This window comes from Labrus mixtus, chromosome 13, assembly GCF_963584025.1.
Source record: "Labrus mixtus chromosome 13, fLabMix1.1, whole genome shotgun sequence".
Classification (NCBI taxonomy): Eukaryota; Metazoa; Chordata; class Actinopteri; order Labriformes; family Labridae; genus Labrus; species Labrus mixtus.
In genome coordinates, this window is record NC_083624.1 from 25,885,400 (window position 1) to 25,904,272 (window position 18,873).

The following is an 18,873-nucleotide window of genomic DNA, read 5'->3' on the forward strand; positions in this document are numbered from 1 at the left end:
ATGCACCTCTTTCATATCATCATTATTTGTGTTCATTTTGCTGTACCTGCTCCACAGAACTCCAGGCGTTTAACAGGAAATTGGAGAGAGGTAGTTATCTACATCATTTCTTTGAAACAAGCTGATGACTTTGATGCCACTAGCAGCTTCATCTGTCCAACTGACTGTAACTGACTTTTTATCTTCTACCTTGAAAGTATCTCTTTGCACTTGTTTATTTTGCGCGTCTCAGAGGGCATCTGCCTCTTGTGTGTTCTGGTGTGTGTGTGTGTGTGTGTCTAATGCTGTGCTTCAGCAGTTCTCCCCTCCCTCTTGACTGCTGAAACTAATTACATGTGTAATGCAGGTTTGGGAAAATGCTTTTAAACCGCATGTCAACATGATTGATGTTGCCTAGAGTGGACTATTTGATGAATGTTTATTTAACAGTGCCGCTCAGGTCCACTCTGTCAGGTCAGGTCATGGCAATCTTTCAGATGTCTTTTGTGCTTTAACATTAGGATGATTTGAATTTTGTGCAGGAATACGGTTGTTCAGAGTGCTTTCAGTGAAGGTGTTTGTGAAACGTCAGCTGAAAGTTTGAACTGCTATTACCTTGTATTGTGTATTGTGCCTGCCTCACCATGATGATGAAGCACCTCTCCAATCCATCAAAACCATTTAGACTATAGGTGATGCATTTTTAGGTGATGCATTTTTAGGAGATGATGCTGGGGCTTAAAGATCTGACAAAACACCCATTTGCTTCTGGAATTTGCAGAAATGTTGGCCACATGGGGTTTTGTCTCTCCTATCAGCACAGATGTTTTTCTAACATGATGTGGTGTTGTTTGCTGTGGTAATGTTTGTTTGTGTTTGACATTTTCTGTATGATGTGTGTGCCTACTGTGCAACACTAAGAAGAGGGCTCACACAAATCATAACTAGATGTTTTATGTTTTGCACACAAATTATTAAAAATGTGTTCTTTCTGTTTCATGTTTTCCTAGAACCTACGTGAAGCTCAGGTGTTCAGTCTCGTGGCTGAGCGCAGGAGGAAGTTCCAGGAGATAATCAACCGCAGCAGCACTGAGGCCTCCCCGGTTGTCAGGCCCAAGAGCTCCTCCACACGCTGGGTCCCACCAGGAACACCACCTCAGCTGGTGACTGAGATCCTGGAGATCCGGGAGAGCATGCTGTCCCTCCTCATCAAGCTCCACCAGAAGTTGTCGTCCAAGCAGAACTCCCTGTCTCCATCATGGCTGGAGGACATGGACACGAGTCGTCACGCCCATGGTGATGGCATTACAGCCATTGAGCGCATCCTCACCAAGGCGGCCACACGCAGCTGCCAAATCAAGCGTAGCATCCAGGACATTTGTGGGAAGGTTTGTCCTCCTGTTCCACCGAAGAAGAACAGTCCCACAGACAAGAAAGCCATGGATAAAGAAGAGAGGTAACGCTTCACCCCATGAATTTGCAAACCTCATTACTCATTATATATATACAAAGTTGTTGCATTTATATTATGTGCATGCAACTGTCCTTAAAGGAAGTTATGTTATCATTTGTTGTTGATTGGTTATTGCTATCCAATTGCATCAACATCCCCGATGCTTAGTCAAGTGGACAAAGGTTGTATACAATATCAAGCCACACTTTTTTCTTTATAAATAAACACAAATGCAAAATGTTTCAGTCAAGTATAGTGCAAATAACAGGAAGCACCAATTCTGTGTTATCCTCAATGATATATTTTAAACAGCTGAAGTCACTGTGCAGCAAAAAGCATCTACAAGGGAAGTGTTCAGGTTTAGATGTTTTTGAGAGGTGTCGAGTGGTGAGAAACAATTTCACTCTAAAACATGCTGACAAAACACAAGTAGATCTAACTACTTTATTAAATTGTTTTTTTACAACCCTTTTCTTAAAAAAAATATCTTTGGACTTCCATGGAAATGGGGTCTCTTGGCTGTTTAAGAGAAAGCACTGAAACTTGGTTGGTTTTTGACTTTTCACCTCACATTCACTCACTAGTCCGTATCTCCCACTCCCCTCCTCTAATGATGATGGAACAGGCTATAACCGTTTAATAATTACCTGCTTTTGCGGTTGGCTTCACCCCACAGACTAAGGTAAAGGTAAAATATCTCGAATTCGCACTAACCAGCACTGTTTCCAAGGCAACCGTCAGGCAGCAGTGCAGTTGGTAGCAGCGAGAGTAGGGAAGCTGCCGTCCATTCCTCATGCTGGTTGTCTGCAACCCTGAAGCCATCAGTGAAGATTATTGAGCTGTGACGCTCCTGTCAGTATTTGTTTATGTCCTCTTATTAGGAACTTAATTTACAGTCAGCTCTCGCCCGGCATGTCTGCAGAGCGGCTCAAACCACCATGTTAGTTAAATGATTAACCCCTCAAACTTTACAACACAGCCATGTTGAAATTAGCCGTGTGTATAGCTTTATAGATTCTGCTGCACATGCTGTGTGTGATCAGGGGAAACATGCCCATTATCCAGGATACTGTGCCTTGATGAAGGCATCTGTCACTATGTGATAAGACAATAAAGGTTTTTGAATCTTGAATCTTGAAGTAGACGTGCAATGGTTAAAGCACTTAATGGAGAAAGTGATTGACAACAGGCTTCTGATACGTTTCTAGAAGTGTATGAAGTCCCTTTTTTCTCTTACTGAGCTTATTTTTCGTTGTAGAATTACAATAAGTACTCATGCAGTTACTATTGGTTTGGTTTTGATATCAAGTTAAAAGTGGTTGGTTGTTTCAGTAAAACAACTTTTCTTGTTCTTTCTTTCAGACGTCAGAGGGCTAGAGAGAGGCAACAGAAGCTGCTGGCTGAATTTGCCTCCAGGCAGAAGAGTTTCATGGAAACAGCCATGGATGTTGGTAAGAAACGTCCGGCCCATGTTTTTATTTTGCCAACTTGTTGTCTTGGTTGTAAAACTTTAATATAATAACGCATCATTCACAGCAGCTGCTTTCAAAATTCTTATCGTTGCAGAATGCTCTGTAAAAGCAGAAGCACTAGTGGGACTTATATGATCATGCAATCTTACATGCTCAGGCATACTTATACTACCATAGTGGTAAGCTCAGTATTCAACCTGTAGAATGAATGCTCTCAGCCAAACATGTGAGCCAGACTGAATGAATAGTTCTAAATATTAACACTAACACGTTTGAGGAGTTCACCTAAACTTTTTGGTTGTATTTATGTCTGTAGCAGTTTAATTCAGTATTCTATATTTCTCTGTAGATCCCTTCCTTTCTTTACATATTTTAATAAGTTTTGTATTGGTAAAGAGTAGGGCTGGGCAACGATTAAAAGTTTTAATCGCGTTAATCGCATGACTTCCTGTGATTAATCACGATTAATCGCATTGTTATACGCAAAATCCAATAATGAATTCAAAAGTAGTGTATAGCGCACTTTTATTGTAAATGTACTTCTCAACTTAAACAATGTAATCAAAGCAAATAAATACAAAACTAAAGCTTATTGCCACTGCAAGGGCATAATGTCATCCTGTTTGTTATATAAAAAAAATCCCCAGAACGGTTTTAGGCTAAGAGGTATAATGAAAATGTCGGGACGCCATTTTTAAAGTGGGGGAGAGTGTGACAGGTCAATTGAGAACATTGATGTTTATTGTTTGGTTATCGGGGACCCCACAAACACATTTTTGTTGTACTTGTCATTTTGAAATTCTTTAGTTTATAAACTTTTTGAATTCATCTTCAAAGTTGCTAATGTTAATATATTTTTCTGAACTGCAACATTATTCCATCAGTCCATGTTGACATGTTTTTAATTAAATGCGCTGCATACTCTACACCAGTAGGTGGAGTCTGTGAGTGACAGTGACATGCAGGAGTTCAGAGAAGAAGAGTTTTGTTGTTGTGATGCTCCGGAGTTAGCAAGAAAGCTGTAGTTATTATTCAGCAGCTGAAGAGACTCGTAGGCAGAGTGAATGGAGGTACTGGGTCTTTGTTAAACGCTTAAATAAAGTGAAGACAAGTGAAACGACCTTTCAGCATCCGCCTGAGTTTCTGGCTGCAACATATTTTGGAGTACTTATCAAGTACTCCGGTGATAAGAAAATTCAACTTCTCAGTGGTTACAAATAACTTTGGCTCTGTCGACTGCGCCGTCTGGAAGAACTTCAAAATGAAAATAGCCATGTAAAAGTTCCGTACCCTTCTCCATGCTTGATTATCCGCCAATTCTTTTCTGGCTTTTTCCTGTGAGCGCCGCAGCAGTCATGCGCCGCAGTAAGCAACATACTAGGCTCGCTCACGATGGAATTTTACAAAATTAAAATTAAATAAAATTAAAAGCCAGTGAGCAACAGACTTTTACAATAAGAAAATAAATAATAAAAACTGCATTAATGCGAGATAAAATAATTGTCGGCGATAATTAATTAATTAGTTAACGCGAAAATAACGCGTTAACGTGCCCAGCCCTAGTAAAGAGTAAAATGTACTGTTCTGGATATTTATGTCATCTGCACTGTATTGTGCACAGCTGCAGCTCTGGTAGAATGTGCTCATCAAACTAGTTGCACAGGGCCTTATAAAACCACAAAAACACTTTTAGATTGAAGGTCATTTTGCTACAGTGGCCCTTATAGAACGGCGCTGTTGGCTGAAATAAACCCATCATTGCTTTGCCTTTACACTGGGGCAAGTCCTAGCTCGTGGTCTCTGTAGGCCTGTTAGGAGAACTTGAGAGGAGAGGGCTCCTTTGGGAGTGTGGGTGGCTGCCGGCTGAGGGCACAGAGGATCAAAGCACTAATAGTGGGCCGGACTCTCAGGGCCCACCCTGACACAGCATGGTTAGCGAATGAATAATGGCGGCTGTGAACAGATGGGCCATTTTAGCAGGACTGTATGTTGACCCTTTTCTACACACTTCCTGCAGAAAATTAAGTTACTTTACTTCAAGCTCACTGCTGGCTTTACGTCACCTGTATAAGAGTAGGATTAGAATCGGATGGGAGAATTTCTATTTAAATCCAGGGAATTCAATTAAGGCCATTTCTAGATATCTGGCCTGCAATAAGGCTTGCATTAGGGTGGCAGTATTTGAAAGAGAATAAAAATAAAAACAACTATATGTGCAATTTGTGCATACTATACTTCAAGGGAGGCTTTATAAATGAATGTGTAGGAAGCATACTTCAGAAACAATAACCTTTTGCTTGTCATTGTGTATTTTCCTTTTGACACAGTGTTTATGCGCATGCGCACACAGTGTTGGTTATGTAGTGGATGAGCCCGGGGCTAAAGCCGTGGTGTTGACATCTACAGTAATACATCCTTCATTTCCCCAGGAACACAGTGACCTCTCTTGAGAACAAATCTCTCCAAAAAGCAATGAATCAATTTCCAACACAGCTTGACATTTCTGCACAACATCTACTGCTCAAATGAAACACAGTTTTTAACATTTAAAACTAATCTTCCAACAGTAATTGACCTCTAGTGCTCTGCCAGTCATGCAGATAGGGAAGGCAGAGAATTATTTTCGTCCTTTGCCAGTCTCATTACTGATTGCAATCAATTTCGCTTTGAACATCAGAACTTATGGAGCCATCCATCTTTGTCAAAACATGAAAAATTATTTCAGTTGTCTTGATGGAGTATACATATTTTCAGATATTTTTTTAATTGATAATTAGAGAGTTTTCTCTTGTGTGAATTCTGCCATTACAAGCCTGGACTGCTGGTATCAGGAGCCTGGTAAATGCCTCAGTCTGTGTGAAAACAGCTTCACTATCACATCTAGACAGGTCATCATGATCCCATTGCCACCAGTGGCCAAGGTTGTGAGTTCAAGGGCATTATGCTGCATTCAAGAGACTTTCAAGTTCTTTTTACAGTTCTGCTGCAAATGCTCAGACCTGACTCATTGCTTTGCATCAATTTATAATCAGAAATAATTATTGGCCTATTCCTGTGTATGCCATTGTCATTATTTAGGAGCTGGACAGTTATTGCACTTATATACTTTCAACTTTTATTGAGATTTCCTTCTTTTTTAATACTAGAATCCCCTGAAACAGAGGCTGCCATGGACCTGGGAGCGTCTGAAGTGATGGAGTCTGAGGTTCTTTATGACTGTGTAATCTGTGGCCAGAGTGGACCTTCCACTGAGGACAGACCCACCGGCCTCGTAGTTCTCCTCCAAGCATCCTCCGGTACTACATATCCCATCAACCTCCCTTTTCCATTCTCAGACACTAACATTAATAGCATACACAGATGCATGGATTGTTTTGGATCCTTTGTACAATTTGAACAACCAGACCTGACTTATTGCATTTTAAATCTAAACATTTATTTACATTATTATTATTATAATTTTTTATTATGTATATCAAATTCGAGTCACTACATCTGACTTTAAATAGGTGGTTTAATTGGCACATTTATCATTCTCTGTTTTTTATTTAAGAGGACAGAGGAATATTACTTTCATGTAAGTAAATTAGTTGTTTAATTAGTGATTAGTCACTCTGTAAAGGGTTAAAAAGACTGACAAAATTGACCACGAGTATGACATCTCTTAAAATCTACCGACAATGACCAACAGTGCTTTGTTATTAAGCTGCTGGGTTTTAGGATTGCAGCTTCTTTACTTTATTAAATTATTAAGAAATGAAATATCTGTAAGTTCTAGATGGTAAGTGGTACCCTAAATCATTTGAAGCTGTCACCTGGGGAGTCGGGAATTTTTGCAGGGCATTATTTATGACTATGCATTCTTAATATTCTTAAAAGACGATAGTGTATGTGTTACTTGTATCCCTGTTCCAACTGACAGAAATCACAATCTCAGACCTTTTTTTAGAAAAACTGTGTAAGTTAGGCAGCCTTATGACATCATAACTCATCTCTGACTTTTACAATTAACTTTCAGTGCTCGGGCATCGCTGCAAAAGCAAAGAGGCAAAGAATCTACCAACAACTGATGACGAGCACATCTACGCTGCGGACACTTGTGGAGTGGCTCACGATGTCCGGCTCACGCTCATGCAGCGGTTTTTCAAAGATGTAGGTGTCGCATAAAATATGACCTTCTTTTTCACACCAAATATATGTTTTTTGTTAACCAACAACACAATTAACAGAAGGCCACAGAGTTAAAATTCCTGAATACAAACTCTCATTGATGTGATTTCTCTCCTTTGAATTCTGCAGAGCTCCTGTCTGCAGTCTGTGTCAATAGGTTGGGATGGGGGCGTCTACGTCCAGACCTGCGGACACACTTTACATATAGATTGCCATAAGTCATACATGGAGTCTCTGAGGGTAAGTGAAAGCTTGACCTCATTAAATGATTAGTCATTATGCTAATTATAATAGTTATTTGACAGAAAATAAATCGATGACAATTTTGACCATTGATGAATTATTTAAGTCATTACTCTTTTGAACTCTTTTAATACATTCTTATTTTATTGTATTGCTTGGACTGAAGTTAACTTAAGATTTTGGTTCACATTCCTTTCATGCCAAAGCGATCCTTTGTACTTGATACTTTAACCTTTAAGACTCAAGTGTCAACTGTTTAGAGTTTGGATTGTGAAGGTCAAATCTAATCTCCATGGACGTCTTTTTTTTCCCAGAATGACCAGGTCCTCCAGGGTTTCTCCGTTGACAAGGGTGAATTTACTTGCCCACTGTGTCGACAGTTTGCCAATAGTGTCCTTCCCTGTCGCCCTGGGCGGGGCACTGAGTCTGCTGCCTGGCACACACCCACAAACAAGAAGACATGTGTGATAGTGAAGGAAGTGGAAGATCTTCAGGAGAAACTCGGCCTTTTCCCTGTAAGTTTCACATTAAGCACACTGTATGTTTTTGCACTGCTGCATTCTGAGCACACAGTCAGTGCTGGTTGTTGGTAGATGAATCACCAGTGTTAATAATTCTAAGAAAAAAAAAAAAACAATGAGCTTACTCCAATAGGGGTCCAAAAGTTTTACAAATGAAACAGACATTTGGACAAATCTGACAATTCAGAGACACAATTGGAACAATTCTGTCAACTCCAGACTTTTATTTGATACTGTTTCTAGGCTCTCACAGCGTGATCAGGCAGTCATTGGTACTGACCTATCTGCACATGATTTTTTATTGTTTTTTAATGACAGGGTTGATAACATCAGAGTCAGAATACCCCAGTCCTACAATGACAAAGCAGAGTGTGTTGCTGCTATGTCCATCTGTACAGGACAAGGCTTTTCTGATTTTGAACCAATTTCTTTTGCTTCTTTGACTAAGGTTGTAATGGTGGCACGATGTACAACCTGCTCACTTAATCCTCTGCCGTCTTGGGTTGTCAAAGAGCTTTGGCCTACATTAGGACCTTATGTTTTATCGATCTTAAACTCATCCCTCCTCACAGGAGTTTTTCCAGCTTGCTTCAAAACTGCTGTGGTAAAACCCTTACTAAAGAAGCCTAGCTTGGATACAGATTCCCTGACCAACTATAGACCTGTTTCAAACCTTGCTTTCTTGTCAAAAGTTTTTGAGAAAGTGTTCTCAAATCAGCTTCTAAATTATTTATCACTAAATAAGCTATTTGAGCTATTTCAGTCTGCTTTTTGGGTAAATCATTCGACAGAAACAGCACTTACAAAAGTGGTGATTGATTTGCTACTATCTTTAGATTCAGACTCAACCAGTGTTTTATTGTTATTGGATCTTAGCGCTGCTTTCGATACGGTGGACCACTGTATTCTACTGGATAGGCTTGAGAACTATTTTGGCATCTCAGGACAAGTTCTGGAGTGGTTAAGATCCTACCTGTCAGAAAGATCTCAATGTGTTTTATATAACAACATACTCTCTGAGCCCTGTGCTGTTAGGCACGGGGTTCCACAGGGGTCTGTACTGGGTCCATTGCTGTGGACCCATTACTTTACCTATCCCCACTGGGTCAGATATTGCGTTCTTTTGGGATTGCTTTTCATTGTTATGCTGACGATTTGCAGCTGTACATGCCATTAGGTGTAGGAAGTAAGTACGATACAGCTAAACTTGAGGCCTGTCTTGCAGCTGTTAAGAGATGGTTATCAAAACATTTCTTGTTGCTTAATTCTGCTAAGACAGAAATTATGTTTATCGGACCAGCGAAACTGGGTCATCTTTTTGATCCTATTACTTTGTCTCTCGATGATTGTGTAATCAATCGCAGAGACCGAGTTAAGAATCTCGGTCGATCAGACACTATCGTTTGAATTACACATAAAGGAGGTGACCAGAGTTGCTTTTTTCCACCTGAGAAATATCTCCAAGATCAGATCAATCTTGTCGTTTAAGGATGCTGAGGTCCTCATCCATGACTTTGTGTCATCTTGGCTAGATTATTGTAATGTCCTTCTGTCAGGTCTGCCAAAGAAAAGTCTGCGAAGTCTGCAGATGGTTCAGAATGCTGCAGCTCGTGTTCTAACCGGAGCCTGCAGATATGAACACATTACCCCGGTGTTGGCCTCTCTTCATTGGCTCCCTATTCATGCCAGAGCAGACTTTAAGGTGCTGCTGCTAACTTTTAAAATATGAAATGTATTAAATGGTAGCGCACCATTGTATCTTACCGACCTGGTGAACCCCTATGTGCCTGCCCGAGCCCTGTGTTCTCAGGGGACGGGGTCTTTTGAGTGTCCCAAAGGTCAGAAAGAAGACAGTTGGTGAGCGGGCTTTTTCTTTCCGTGCACCGACACTTTGGAACCGTTTACCTTTGGCCATTAGGCAGGCTTGTTCTGTTGAGGTTTTTAAAGCAAAGTTAAAGACCCATCTGTCTGTCATGATTTCTCTGTATGTTTTTTTCCTGTATTTTAACTGTATTGCTTTGTACAGCACTTTGATTTAAAGCGCTTTATAAATAAATGTATTATTATTATTATTATTATTATTATTATTATTATAACTCACCTGACGATCTGTATGGATGGATGTTATATTATTATAATGTTTGGCTGAATGATTTATGTTTCATTTACTTTAACACCTTTATTTATTCTGCAAGATTTTTTTGAACACAGTTTAAAAAGTTAGTACAATTGTATGTTAACATGTTTGTTATTACAAATCCACGAGTGGTATTATAACCATGTTCATGGCTTATGTAACGGTGTATTTGAACCACAGTGAAGGCTTGATTTAATATTAATTTCTGCTTTGCATTCTTTAAGATCTTTAATGCTGATTGATTTTAAATTGGGTCATTTTAGCTATTAACACAATGAGATATATTTCCATCACAATCTGCAGTCTAAATTGCAGATGGAGAGTTATAAAAAAAAAAAAAAAATGTTACGTACTGTAACTATATCATGACAAGTCCCACTGTCTCACCTGGCTTATAGCTAATTAACAAAATAATTTCTCTTTTTTTTTTTTTTATTGAAAACATTTTTGAATTATTAAATGTGTTATAAGTATTCTGCTGATTTCTCGGTCACAGTTAGTCAATATAAGGAGGTTATGGATATAACTAACAACAAATTGTGTAATTTTGTGACACATTTTGAGTGACTTTCTGTTTAAAATGTTTTTCTCCATTTATTTGGCTTCTCAAAGTTCATGCCAGAAATAACTTTGACTTCTGTTTTCCCTTCTTTTAAAGACTGAATCAAACTTGAGTAAAGAGATGGAATTGGTTATTAAGGACATCAAGAATACCACCCAGAAGAAATACATGGACTACGGCAAGAACCCTGGCTCTCCTGACAATGATTTCCTCTTCATGTACTCAGTGGCAAGGTGAGCAGTTTGAAGGGATTCAGCTCATGAAACCCTCCTTAATAGGGATTATATATATTGTTTAGCTCTGTTGACGAAGGAAATAGCATTCTGGCATGATCTCCAAAGAAAAAAAAAACCCTGTTTAGATTTGTTGATTTCCTGAAGGATATCCTACAGGTCCTAACTTATTGCAAAAACAACACCCAGGCAAAGCTAGCAGTAAGGGAAGCTACAGTCCTGTGGCATATCTCAGAGTCTGGAATGCAATTTCTGGAGAGGTCATAGGAGGGACTGCATGTGTCTTTTTTGGATTTAGTTTGTGATTTTCACAGACAGTCTCCAAGCATGATAGACGGTTAGTATGAAGTTGGACAGACCTCTGGCTTTGCGTCAGGTTGATTTTGAATGAATGATGAGAGTCTGAGGTACTCTGCTGGAAAAAAAATGAATCAGCAACTTTTAGTTTGGAGTTAGTTGATGCCCTTTACGAGGGAGTCCATATGAAGTACATGCATTTAAAACACACATGCATTGTAAATCAGCTGTCCTGTAATCTCTGTTTCGGAAAAATCAGAAACCAAGGTGAGGAAAGCAACAGTCAGTGTTTTATTATGAACATTACATTGAATTTCCACCAGAGAACACTTTCTAAAAGTTATTTTTGCTGTCAATTATATTTCTTCAAAGACAGAAAATCAGAGTCAGCAAAAATGGGTTTTGACAGGACAGGCCTTCAAAATGTCTGAATGGGCCAGAGAAAGTGCAAACAGTGCATCTTTACTTTTAAAATATATTTGATATGGTTCAGGATACCAAAGAAGAAGCTGGGGGACTTGGCTGCAGCAAAAGGCATTCTGCTTTGTTTAGCTCGCTGCTAGTGTGATCATAACCTGAATAACTTGGTTATGATATTATGGGTTGATACATTTAATTTGATGTCCTTTTATGTGGAGCCACTAGGCAGTGTGAATGGGCTGAATCTTGTCCATTAGATATCCTATAAAGAAGAATTGGCATTAATGAATTACCTTTATGCTCCTTGGTTCATTATATAAAGAATAATCCTGGATTTAGACACATGTCGGTTTGTGAATCTAGGAGGTGACTCTCTGTCTTTCAGTGTCTTCTGTCCTCTAACTTGATGGACCTCTTTCTGCATCACATCACACAGCTTTACTAACATGCACACACCACTGACTTTTAAGATCAGTGAGATAAATGGCACTCTGTTCTTTTGCTCTCTGATAATGTCAGCTCCTCAGCTTGAATAACAATGATGGTCCATGCAAAAAGAACACTTTATCACAGTAGGTTTGTACAAGTTTTTCTCCAAAAACTCCTCCAAATTGAACTGAAGTTCAATATTGCAGCTGTAGCAAAATACTTGCTCCAAACATATAGATTGCTTTACTTTTTTTTCTTCTTCAAATTTGTTCAGGGAGCTGTGAAGGATTTGTTGATTTGTTTTCTTCATACTTGTCCGGAGGTATAGCAAGCAGAGTGACTTTCTGAAGCAGCATTAGCAGGTTTGTCACTTTAGGCTTCAGTAAGGTATTGAGCCTTCCTCTATCTTTACTTGTTAGATCTGACGAAGTATGGATATCATTCTTGTCTTTCCACTGGTCTTTAAATGGTGCATCATATAGTTCCTTACAACATTACTTCGTATTTGACATCCCAGGGCATGCTGGTGGTACAAGTTGCATGATGAACCAGTTTGATTTTGGCCAGAAATCTTATTTGCTGGTTGCCTGGTGGTTGATGTGCGCGTCACTCGTATAGAGGCTGTGGTCCTCCAGGCGGGCGGCCCGGGTTTGAATCCGACCTGTGGCACCTTTCCCGCATGTCATTCCCCACTCTCTCTCTACCCGATTTCTGACTCTATCCACTGACCTATCTGTAAAAAATTAAGGCATTAAAGACCCCAAAAATAAACCATAACAAAAAAAAGAAATCTTAATTTTGCCACCTATCACTCAGTAAAAATGGCAGAACATAATCAAAACAATGAAATCCCTCATTGGTCATTCTCATTTGTATCTTCTCAACAACCACAGGTTAGAGTAATGAACGTCGTCCAGTTCACCACTAAGTCTTTAACGTTATCCCACTCTCATTCCAAAAAACACTGCCCTTCCTGCAGCGTAACCACCAAGACCTTTTGCCCACCCAGTGCCTCGGTTCCCTCAGCCTCCACCCTGAACAGAAGGATCCCCTGAGTGTGTCTGGGAAGCCTGTTGGCTCTCTGAAGTTCAATGAACAGCGCAAATTGCCTGAGGAGTGGAAAATTCCTTTGTCACAGGGGCACTCTTATCAGCAAAAGCCAGATGGAGCTTCACCGTGGCTGCATTATCTATGTGAAATTGCTTTTTCTCCCAGTAAACCCGAGGATTTGCCCCCACCCTGGCCCATGGAAGGAAATGGCCAGTGGCAGAATAAAAATAGGCCTTGATCAGTCTTATTTTAGTGATACCTATCTGTTTTCACCATCTATGCACTTAGTGAGAGGTTTTGCTTTATTTAATTTTTTTTATTATTGGGAAATTAAAATTCAAGGATAAAATGTGTTTGTTTATGCATGGGTAACACACATTGTGGATTATGCATGAGCTGTGGTTGGAAACAGCTTTTATGCTAATGGTTGAGCGAGTGCAAAATCTGTCTTCGATAGCTGTCATTTACTTGATATGGAATTGCTTCTGCAAAACAGGACATTAAACGGCTAAATGGCGTGAGTAGGCGGCATCTTTCTTCTTTCTGATCTAGTGGTAGAGAGGCTGTTATAACCAAAATATGATGATACCACGACATTTATACCACAACCACCCAAAACAAATCTTAAATACGATCACTTTTGTATCAATGACCCCCCCACCCCCCATGGTGCCTTCAAACATGACAAATAACTTCTATTCTTGCTTGCCTTCAGTGATAGCAGCAGGTATGTCATGTTGAAGGGGATCAATCATTGAGGTGCTTTCATACTGCTGATATAAATATTACAAATATCGTGCTAATTTTGCTGCTAAATGCAGCGTTAATATCTTTATTGTTTTACTTTAAGATTTATTTTTGGCTTTAAGGCCTTTATGTGATAGGATAGTAGATAGAGTAGGAAGTCAGGGAAAGAGAGAGTGGGGAGTAACGTACTTGTAAGGAGCCACAGGTCAGACTTGAACCCGGACTATAGCCCCCTTACATGGGGCACGACCCCACCGCTAGGCCATCAGCGCCGCTTTCTGAAGTAATTCTCAACTAAAAAACAATTGGGTATGAAGGTTATATGATGTGTTTTGATTTATACATGCCAGGTTCCTTTGATTCAGTGTGTATGATATGATTCTATCTAGATGTAAGCTGTGGTGAAGAAATTAAGTGGACATAAGTGACTCAAAATAAAGGTGATGTAAAAAGTGAAGCAGTATAAAGCGAGTACCTGTCACCTGTTACTGTCGGGTTTAAGCAACTGAAAAGTTTTTAACATGAACACAATTGAATTAAAACAGGATGTAGGATAATTTGATTGGGAATGATTAGACCACCACAAGATGGAAGCCATGACGGTAACCCAAGATCTGTTGACTAGTCACAAGCCGACTACCTGAAATCCACATTTGAATCTCCTTTCGTCCTCTTGCATGTCTTTGGTTTCTGTCTGTGGTTTTACTTTAGAGTCTTGACTGTCCTAAACTGGGTGTTTGTCCTTTGAGGATAAATTATGATATGATGAATAATTTGAGGGTAATTTATTGATAATAGTATTTAATATAGATATGATAATACCTAACATTGTATTTAATGTAAGCGTGAACATCTCATCTGCCCCTTTATAATGAGCATCATTGAAAGCTTTATCATCACTTTTAGGAAGAGTTAACATTTAGAGGGTTATGTTTTTACAATCATGGTAGGGTTATTTATTTGGATGTGTTTTTTGCATATGCACTTCTTGAAATGTATCAACCTGCTTATTTTTTTCTTCTCTTTAAACTGATCATCATGGTTCTGTCTCCTCAGAACAAACCTGGAGCTGGAGCTTGTGCACCGAGGAGGAAACTTGTGCTCTGGAGGAGCCAGTGCTGCTGCCAAACGCTCATGTCTCAGTGAGTACCTAAGCCTTCTCCTTTTTTTTTTTATCTTTGATATCTTAAAATACAGTTTCTCTTAAAGTTTGAGATTTTCATGTCAAGGGAAGAACAGATGACATGATATCACTGTATCTTTGGATACCAAGTCAAAACTGTGCTGAATTATAAAATACATCTATTTTGACTTATCCTGAATTAATTGTTTTAATGTTGATCAACTTTGGGGAAACTAGCAGGGATTAGCTTGGTTTTAAAGGCATTAAATAAAAATAAAAAAAGCAAATGGGACCCCAGTCAAACATTAAAATGCACAGCCTACTGCTCGAGAAGGACCACCCAGATGAGTACAACGATGTCAGTCAGGGAGATGACATACCTGTGCACACTCTGCCCATGCTCTCATTATTCATGAAGACAATCTTCCACACCCTAAAGCTAATTAACAAGTGGCACTAAAATGACAGAGAGAGGTAGTTTGATGCATTTATTGACACTGCCATAAAACTCTCCTGTTGACAGAATGGATTTCTTTCTGGTCTTGGATTCATGTATAACTACCAGGATGTATACCGAATTTCAACAATCAAAACAAGAACTACTTCTGGATGAAATTGCCTACCCTAACTCTTAAAGTGCCTTGAGTTTTTTTTAATGACCTGCTGTGTTTTCTCTGCTATTTGATGAAATTGCAAGTACCTATGTCAGATCTCTTTTGATGTTTAACTCGACAACTACAGTGACATCTCTTGATGAAGCAAGCTGTACATCAGTACCTGAGGACCTGTGTAATAAAGTGTCTGACTTGAGACCAGACCCATTTTCTGTGTTACAGTGGAACCGTTAAAAGAAAGAAAAAAACAAAGAACCAGTCGATTAGAAATGGCAGGCCGGGATACATGATGTCCCATGTGAGCTGTTGGGAGCAGGCAGACTTAATGAAGCAGACAAATGGGTTAAGTGCTGTTTTAGTTGATTGTGTCACAGCTTAAAAGGGCAAGAGAAAACGTTGAATTATCCACCACCATGTTCTTTGTATTAATTACTGACACTATCTTCAATTTGAATCACTTTTAAAGAATGGGATTTTAAAATAAAAATTGTATATAAAGCTGGAGTCTGTTGTTCAAACTCCCCCTTCTGTTTTCTGTTGGTTTAATTATTCTGTCAAAGCTGTGTGTGCTGCAGTAAAATGGCCTGTCATCCTTGAGTGGCTGAAAAGAGATTTCACACTGGAGGTTTGCCATTTTTGAGCTACATTAACCATGTAGCTGTGCTGACAGCCAAATTTACTCAGTTGCAGTACATTAGTGTTCCTTCTTCTTAGGCTAATGGCTTTGAAGGAAAATGGCAGACGTCTGCCAACTGTAAAAACTCTTGGGGTCCCTTAGCCTGTTTCCTAGGAGACACTTCCTGTGTTCAAGTGATGAGGATACGATGGACCACAGTGGCAAACTGCCTGCAATTCCCTTGAAACGGGCTAAATGAAGTATAGACTATGTCCTTGGTTTATTTAACTGTATATATTTGAAATTAATCTAAGGGACTATGTGGCTGTTACTGTTCTGGGAGTTTAAAGGCACACAATGATGAATAGTTTTGCAGACTTGCAGTTCTTGCTGGAGAGTTTTGACAGCCGAATTGGCCTTACTATAGTCCACTATTCACAGAGAATACACATATTATTTTCACAGACTGTATATACTGTTAAAAGTAAAATACATTAAAGTATTTGTATGCACGTGGTTCATTGTTCCACAGATGGGGTCATATATTATATTTACATTAACACGTGTTCTTTAACTTCTTTGACAGGCAAATGTCAACTCTGAAAACATTTAGCAGTCTATGGACGACGATATTTCAGCTGCTCTAAAATAACAGTGTTCTAGGAATATCTATGTAGAACTGTGTTTTACAGTCTCTAACCACAGCGATAAGACGCCTGCCTAAAGGTGTAACAGACTGAAATAAAGAGACAAACCAAACAAGTAGTCCTCTGTAAAGCCATTGGCCATGTCATATTGGCTTGTACCTGACCTAATAGTATATGTCCAACTGTATGCATCTTTCTTTTTTTATACCAACACCAAGAAACAACTTAAAGCCCTGGTTTAATTCATCTGTCTTTTTTTTCCTCATTCACCTGTCTTCCTTCCCTTTCATTTCTAGGTAAACAAGATTTGGATAAGACAAATGGGATTCATAGAAGGACTGAGGTTTCTTTGTGCTATGATTTTGCCTGTGGAGGGCAGTGTTGCTCTAAGTATAGCAGATTCTAACAAGTGAAAATGCAGAGCTCATTATTTAAGGCACTTTGCTGCATTATAGCATCATAATCTTTGTCAAACAAAACCAAATAGGATTAGTGTTGCTCATTGGAAAAGGTTTAGGTTATACACAAGGTTGTTGTGTTCACACTTTTCATATGTGATTTTAAATCTGTCCCTCTTATGCAATTTTTATATTTCTGGCATTAAGGGGACATGGATTGAGTTCATGATCTGAATAAGTGGGTTAATTTATTTCTGCACTAATAGGACAGACAAGGACTTTTATTCACTTTGGAATATGTTACCTAACATCTCAAATGAGCGGGTCAACCTCCCGCCTTTTGTCCAGGTTTGCTGCAATGTCATAAATTGAGCACTTGTAACAGGTCTGTTTAGAACAAAGACAATGGAGGCCATGAACTGCTATTACAAGCTAGTGTGTCCATAAAAGATTGTGTGTTTGCAGGGGGGGGGGTCTGTCTTCATGTTCCATTAGTTTCACAGCGAACAGGTGTGACCTGACCAAAGAATTGCTCAAGGCTATCGAGCACCGCCATGTATCCATCAGGCCTGGCCTGGTTTTGTCCGAGCCAAACCATTAGCCGGCAGTCAGTTCAAGTCAACTGCTCTCATCATTTGATCTGTGCGGGTTGCTGCTTGGGTGTTACAACAGACACTGAGATAAACACACTGTTGCTGTTTTTTTGTTCCTGTCAGACCTTGTCTAAAACTTAACAATAGTATGCTTTTTGTTCTCCCTCTTTCAGATCAGCTGTTCCATGTGCTGGCCATGCACATGCGCCTGTACAGCATTGATTCAGCCTACAACCCCTGGACTAAGCTGACTCAGGTCGCACAAAGCAGAGAGGCAGAGTGAGTGACTTCCTTTAAGTACCCCCTCTAAGAATAAATCTATAACCCCCCCCCCACGTCTGTACTTTCCTCCCTCACATAAACATGCAATCAAAGCGCCACTTTGTCCTCTCTATAAACGCCACCATTTCCTCCTGCCCCCAACAGCTTTTTTTTTCTCCACACAAAGAGGAGCTAAAAACTGGAAAGGGACCAATGCGTGGTTTCCATAGATACCAATAATTGCTGCATCTGGCAAATTACTGGGCACTCTACAAAGAGCAAATGGCCCCGTCAAATTCACTGTACTTGGAAAAAACTGCACCGCACCAACACTATACGAGCATCTTAACTCCGAGCTGTGTCCACCTGACGTCAACAGAAAATGTGTATTCAACATGATACATTGGACATGGCTACTATTGTTATGAACACGTGTGTTAGCATTTTAGTCCAAAAACCCAGGCAAACAAAAAGAGAAGCTAATGGCAGAACTTAACATGATGAGCTTGAACAACCTTTCCTCCCTGTTAGTGTTGGAAGACAGCTTTTACACTTGTTACGATTAAAGTGCTCACAGGCATAAAGTATTCTCAGAGGAGCCATTTGGTGTTTAAAAATACTCTGTTAAGGTTTGGGGAGGGAGGACTGTCATTGACGCCCTAAGGCAGTCAACCTAAACAAGTTAAATAGGACAGAGAGAGATCTTTCTGTTCTGATGCACAACATTGCTCTTGCAGGTCTTTTAGATCAAGAGGAATGTATGAAGATTTTACAGTTCTTCGTAAATATAGTTTGTATGCACAGGTCCATGCAGGGTCGAAAGCTCGATCCTCTAAGGCTTTCCTTCGATGCACAGTGGAATTAACTGGTGAGTGCTTTGGTAATGGAAGGTATTATTCTTTAAGTGC

General features: G+C 39.6%; 1 protein-coding gene across 2 annotated transcripts in view; it reads left to right on the forward strand.

Moving 5' to 3' along the window:
• ubr3 (ubiquitin protein ligase E3 component n-recognin 3) overlaps positions 1 to 18,873 on the forward strand; it is a 42,730-nt gene that overhangs the window by 14,128 nt on the left and 9,729 nt on the right. Inside the window, exons 23-32 of one of the 2 annotated variants that reach the window (XM_061054422.1) lie at positions 58 to 90; positions 990 to 1,435; positions 2,795 to 2,883; positions 6,051 to 6,200; positions 6,923 to 7,056; positions 7,204 to 7,314; positions 7,632 to 7,832; positions 10,634 to 10,770; positions 14,770 to 14,855; positions 17,878 to 17,983. In XM_061054422.1, the coding sequence (XP_060910405.1) occupies positions 58 to 90; positions 990 to 1,435; positions 2,795 to 2,883; positions 6,051 to 6,200; positions 6,923 to 7,056; positions 7,204 to 7,314; positions 7,632 to 7,832; positions 10,634 to 10,770; positions 14,770 to 14,855; positions 17,878 to 17,983 (1,493 nt within the window). The remainder of the gene's footprint in view (positions 1 to 57; positions 91 to 989; positions 1,436 to 2,794; positions 2,884 to 6,050; positions 6,201 to 6,922; positions 7,057 to 7,203; positions 7,315 to 7,631; positions 7,833 to 10,633; positions 10,771 to 14,769; positions 14,856 to 17,877; positions 17,984 to 18,873) is intronic. The other variant, XM_061054423.1, reaches the window with a different exon arrangement.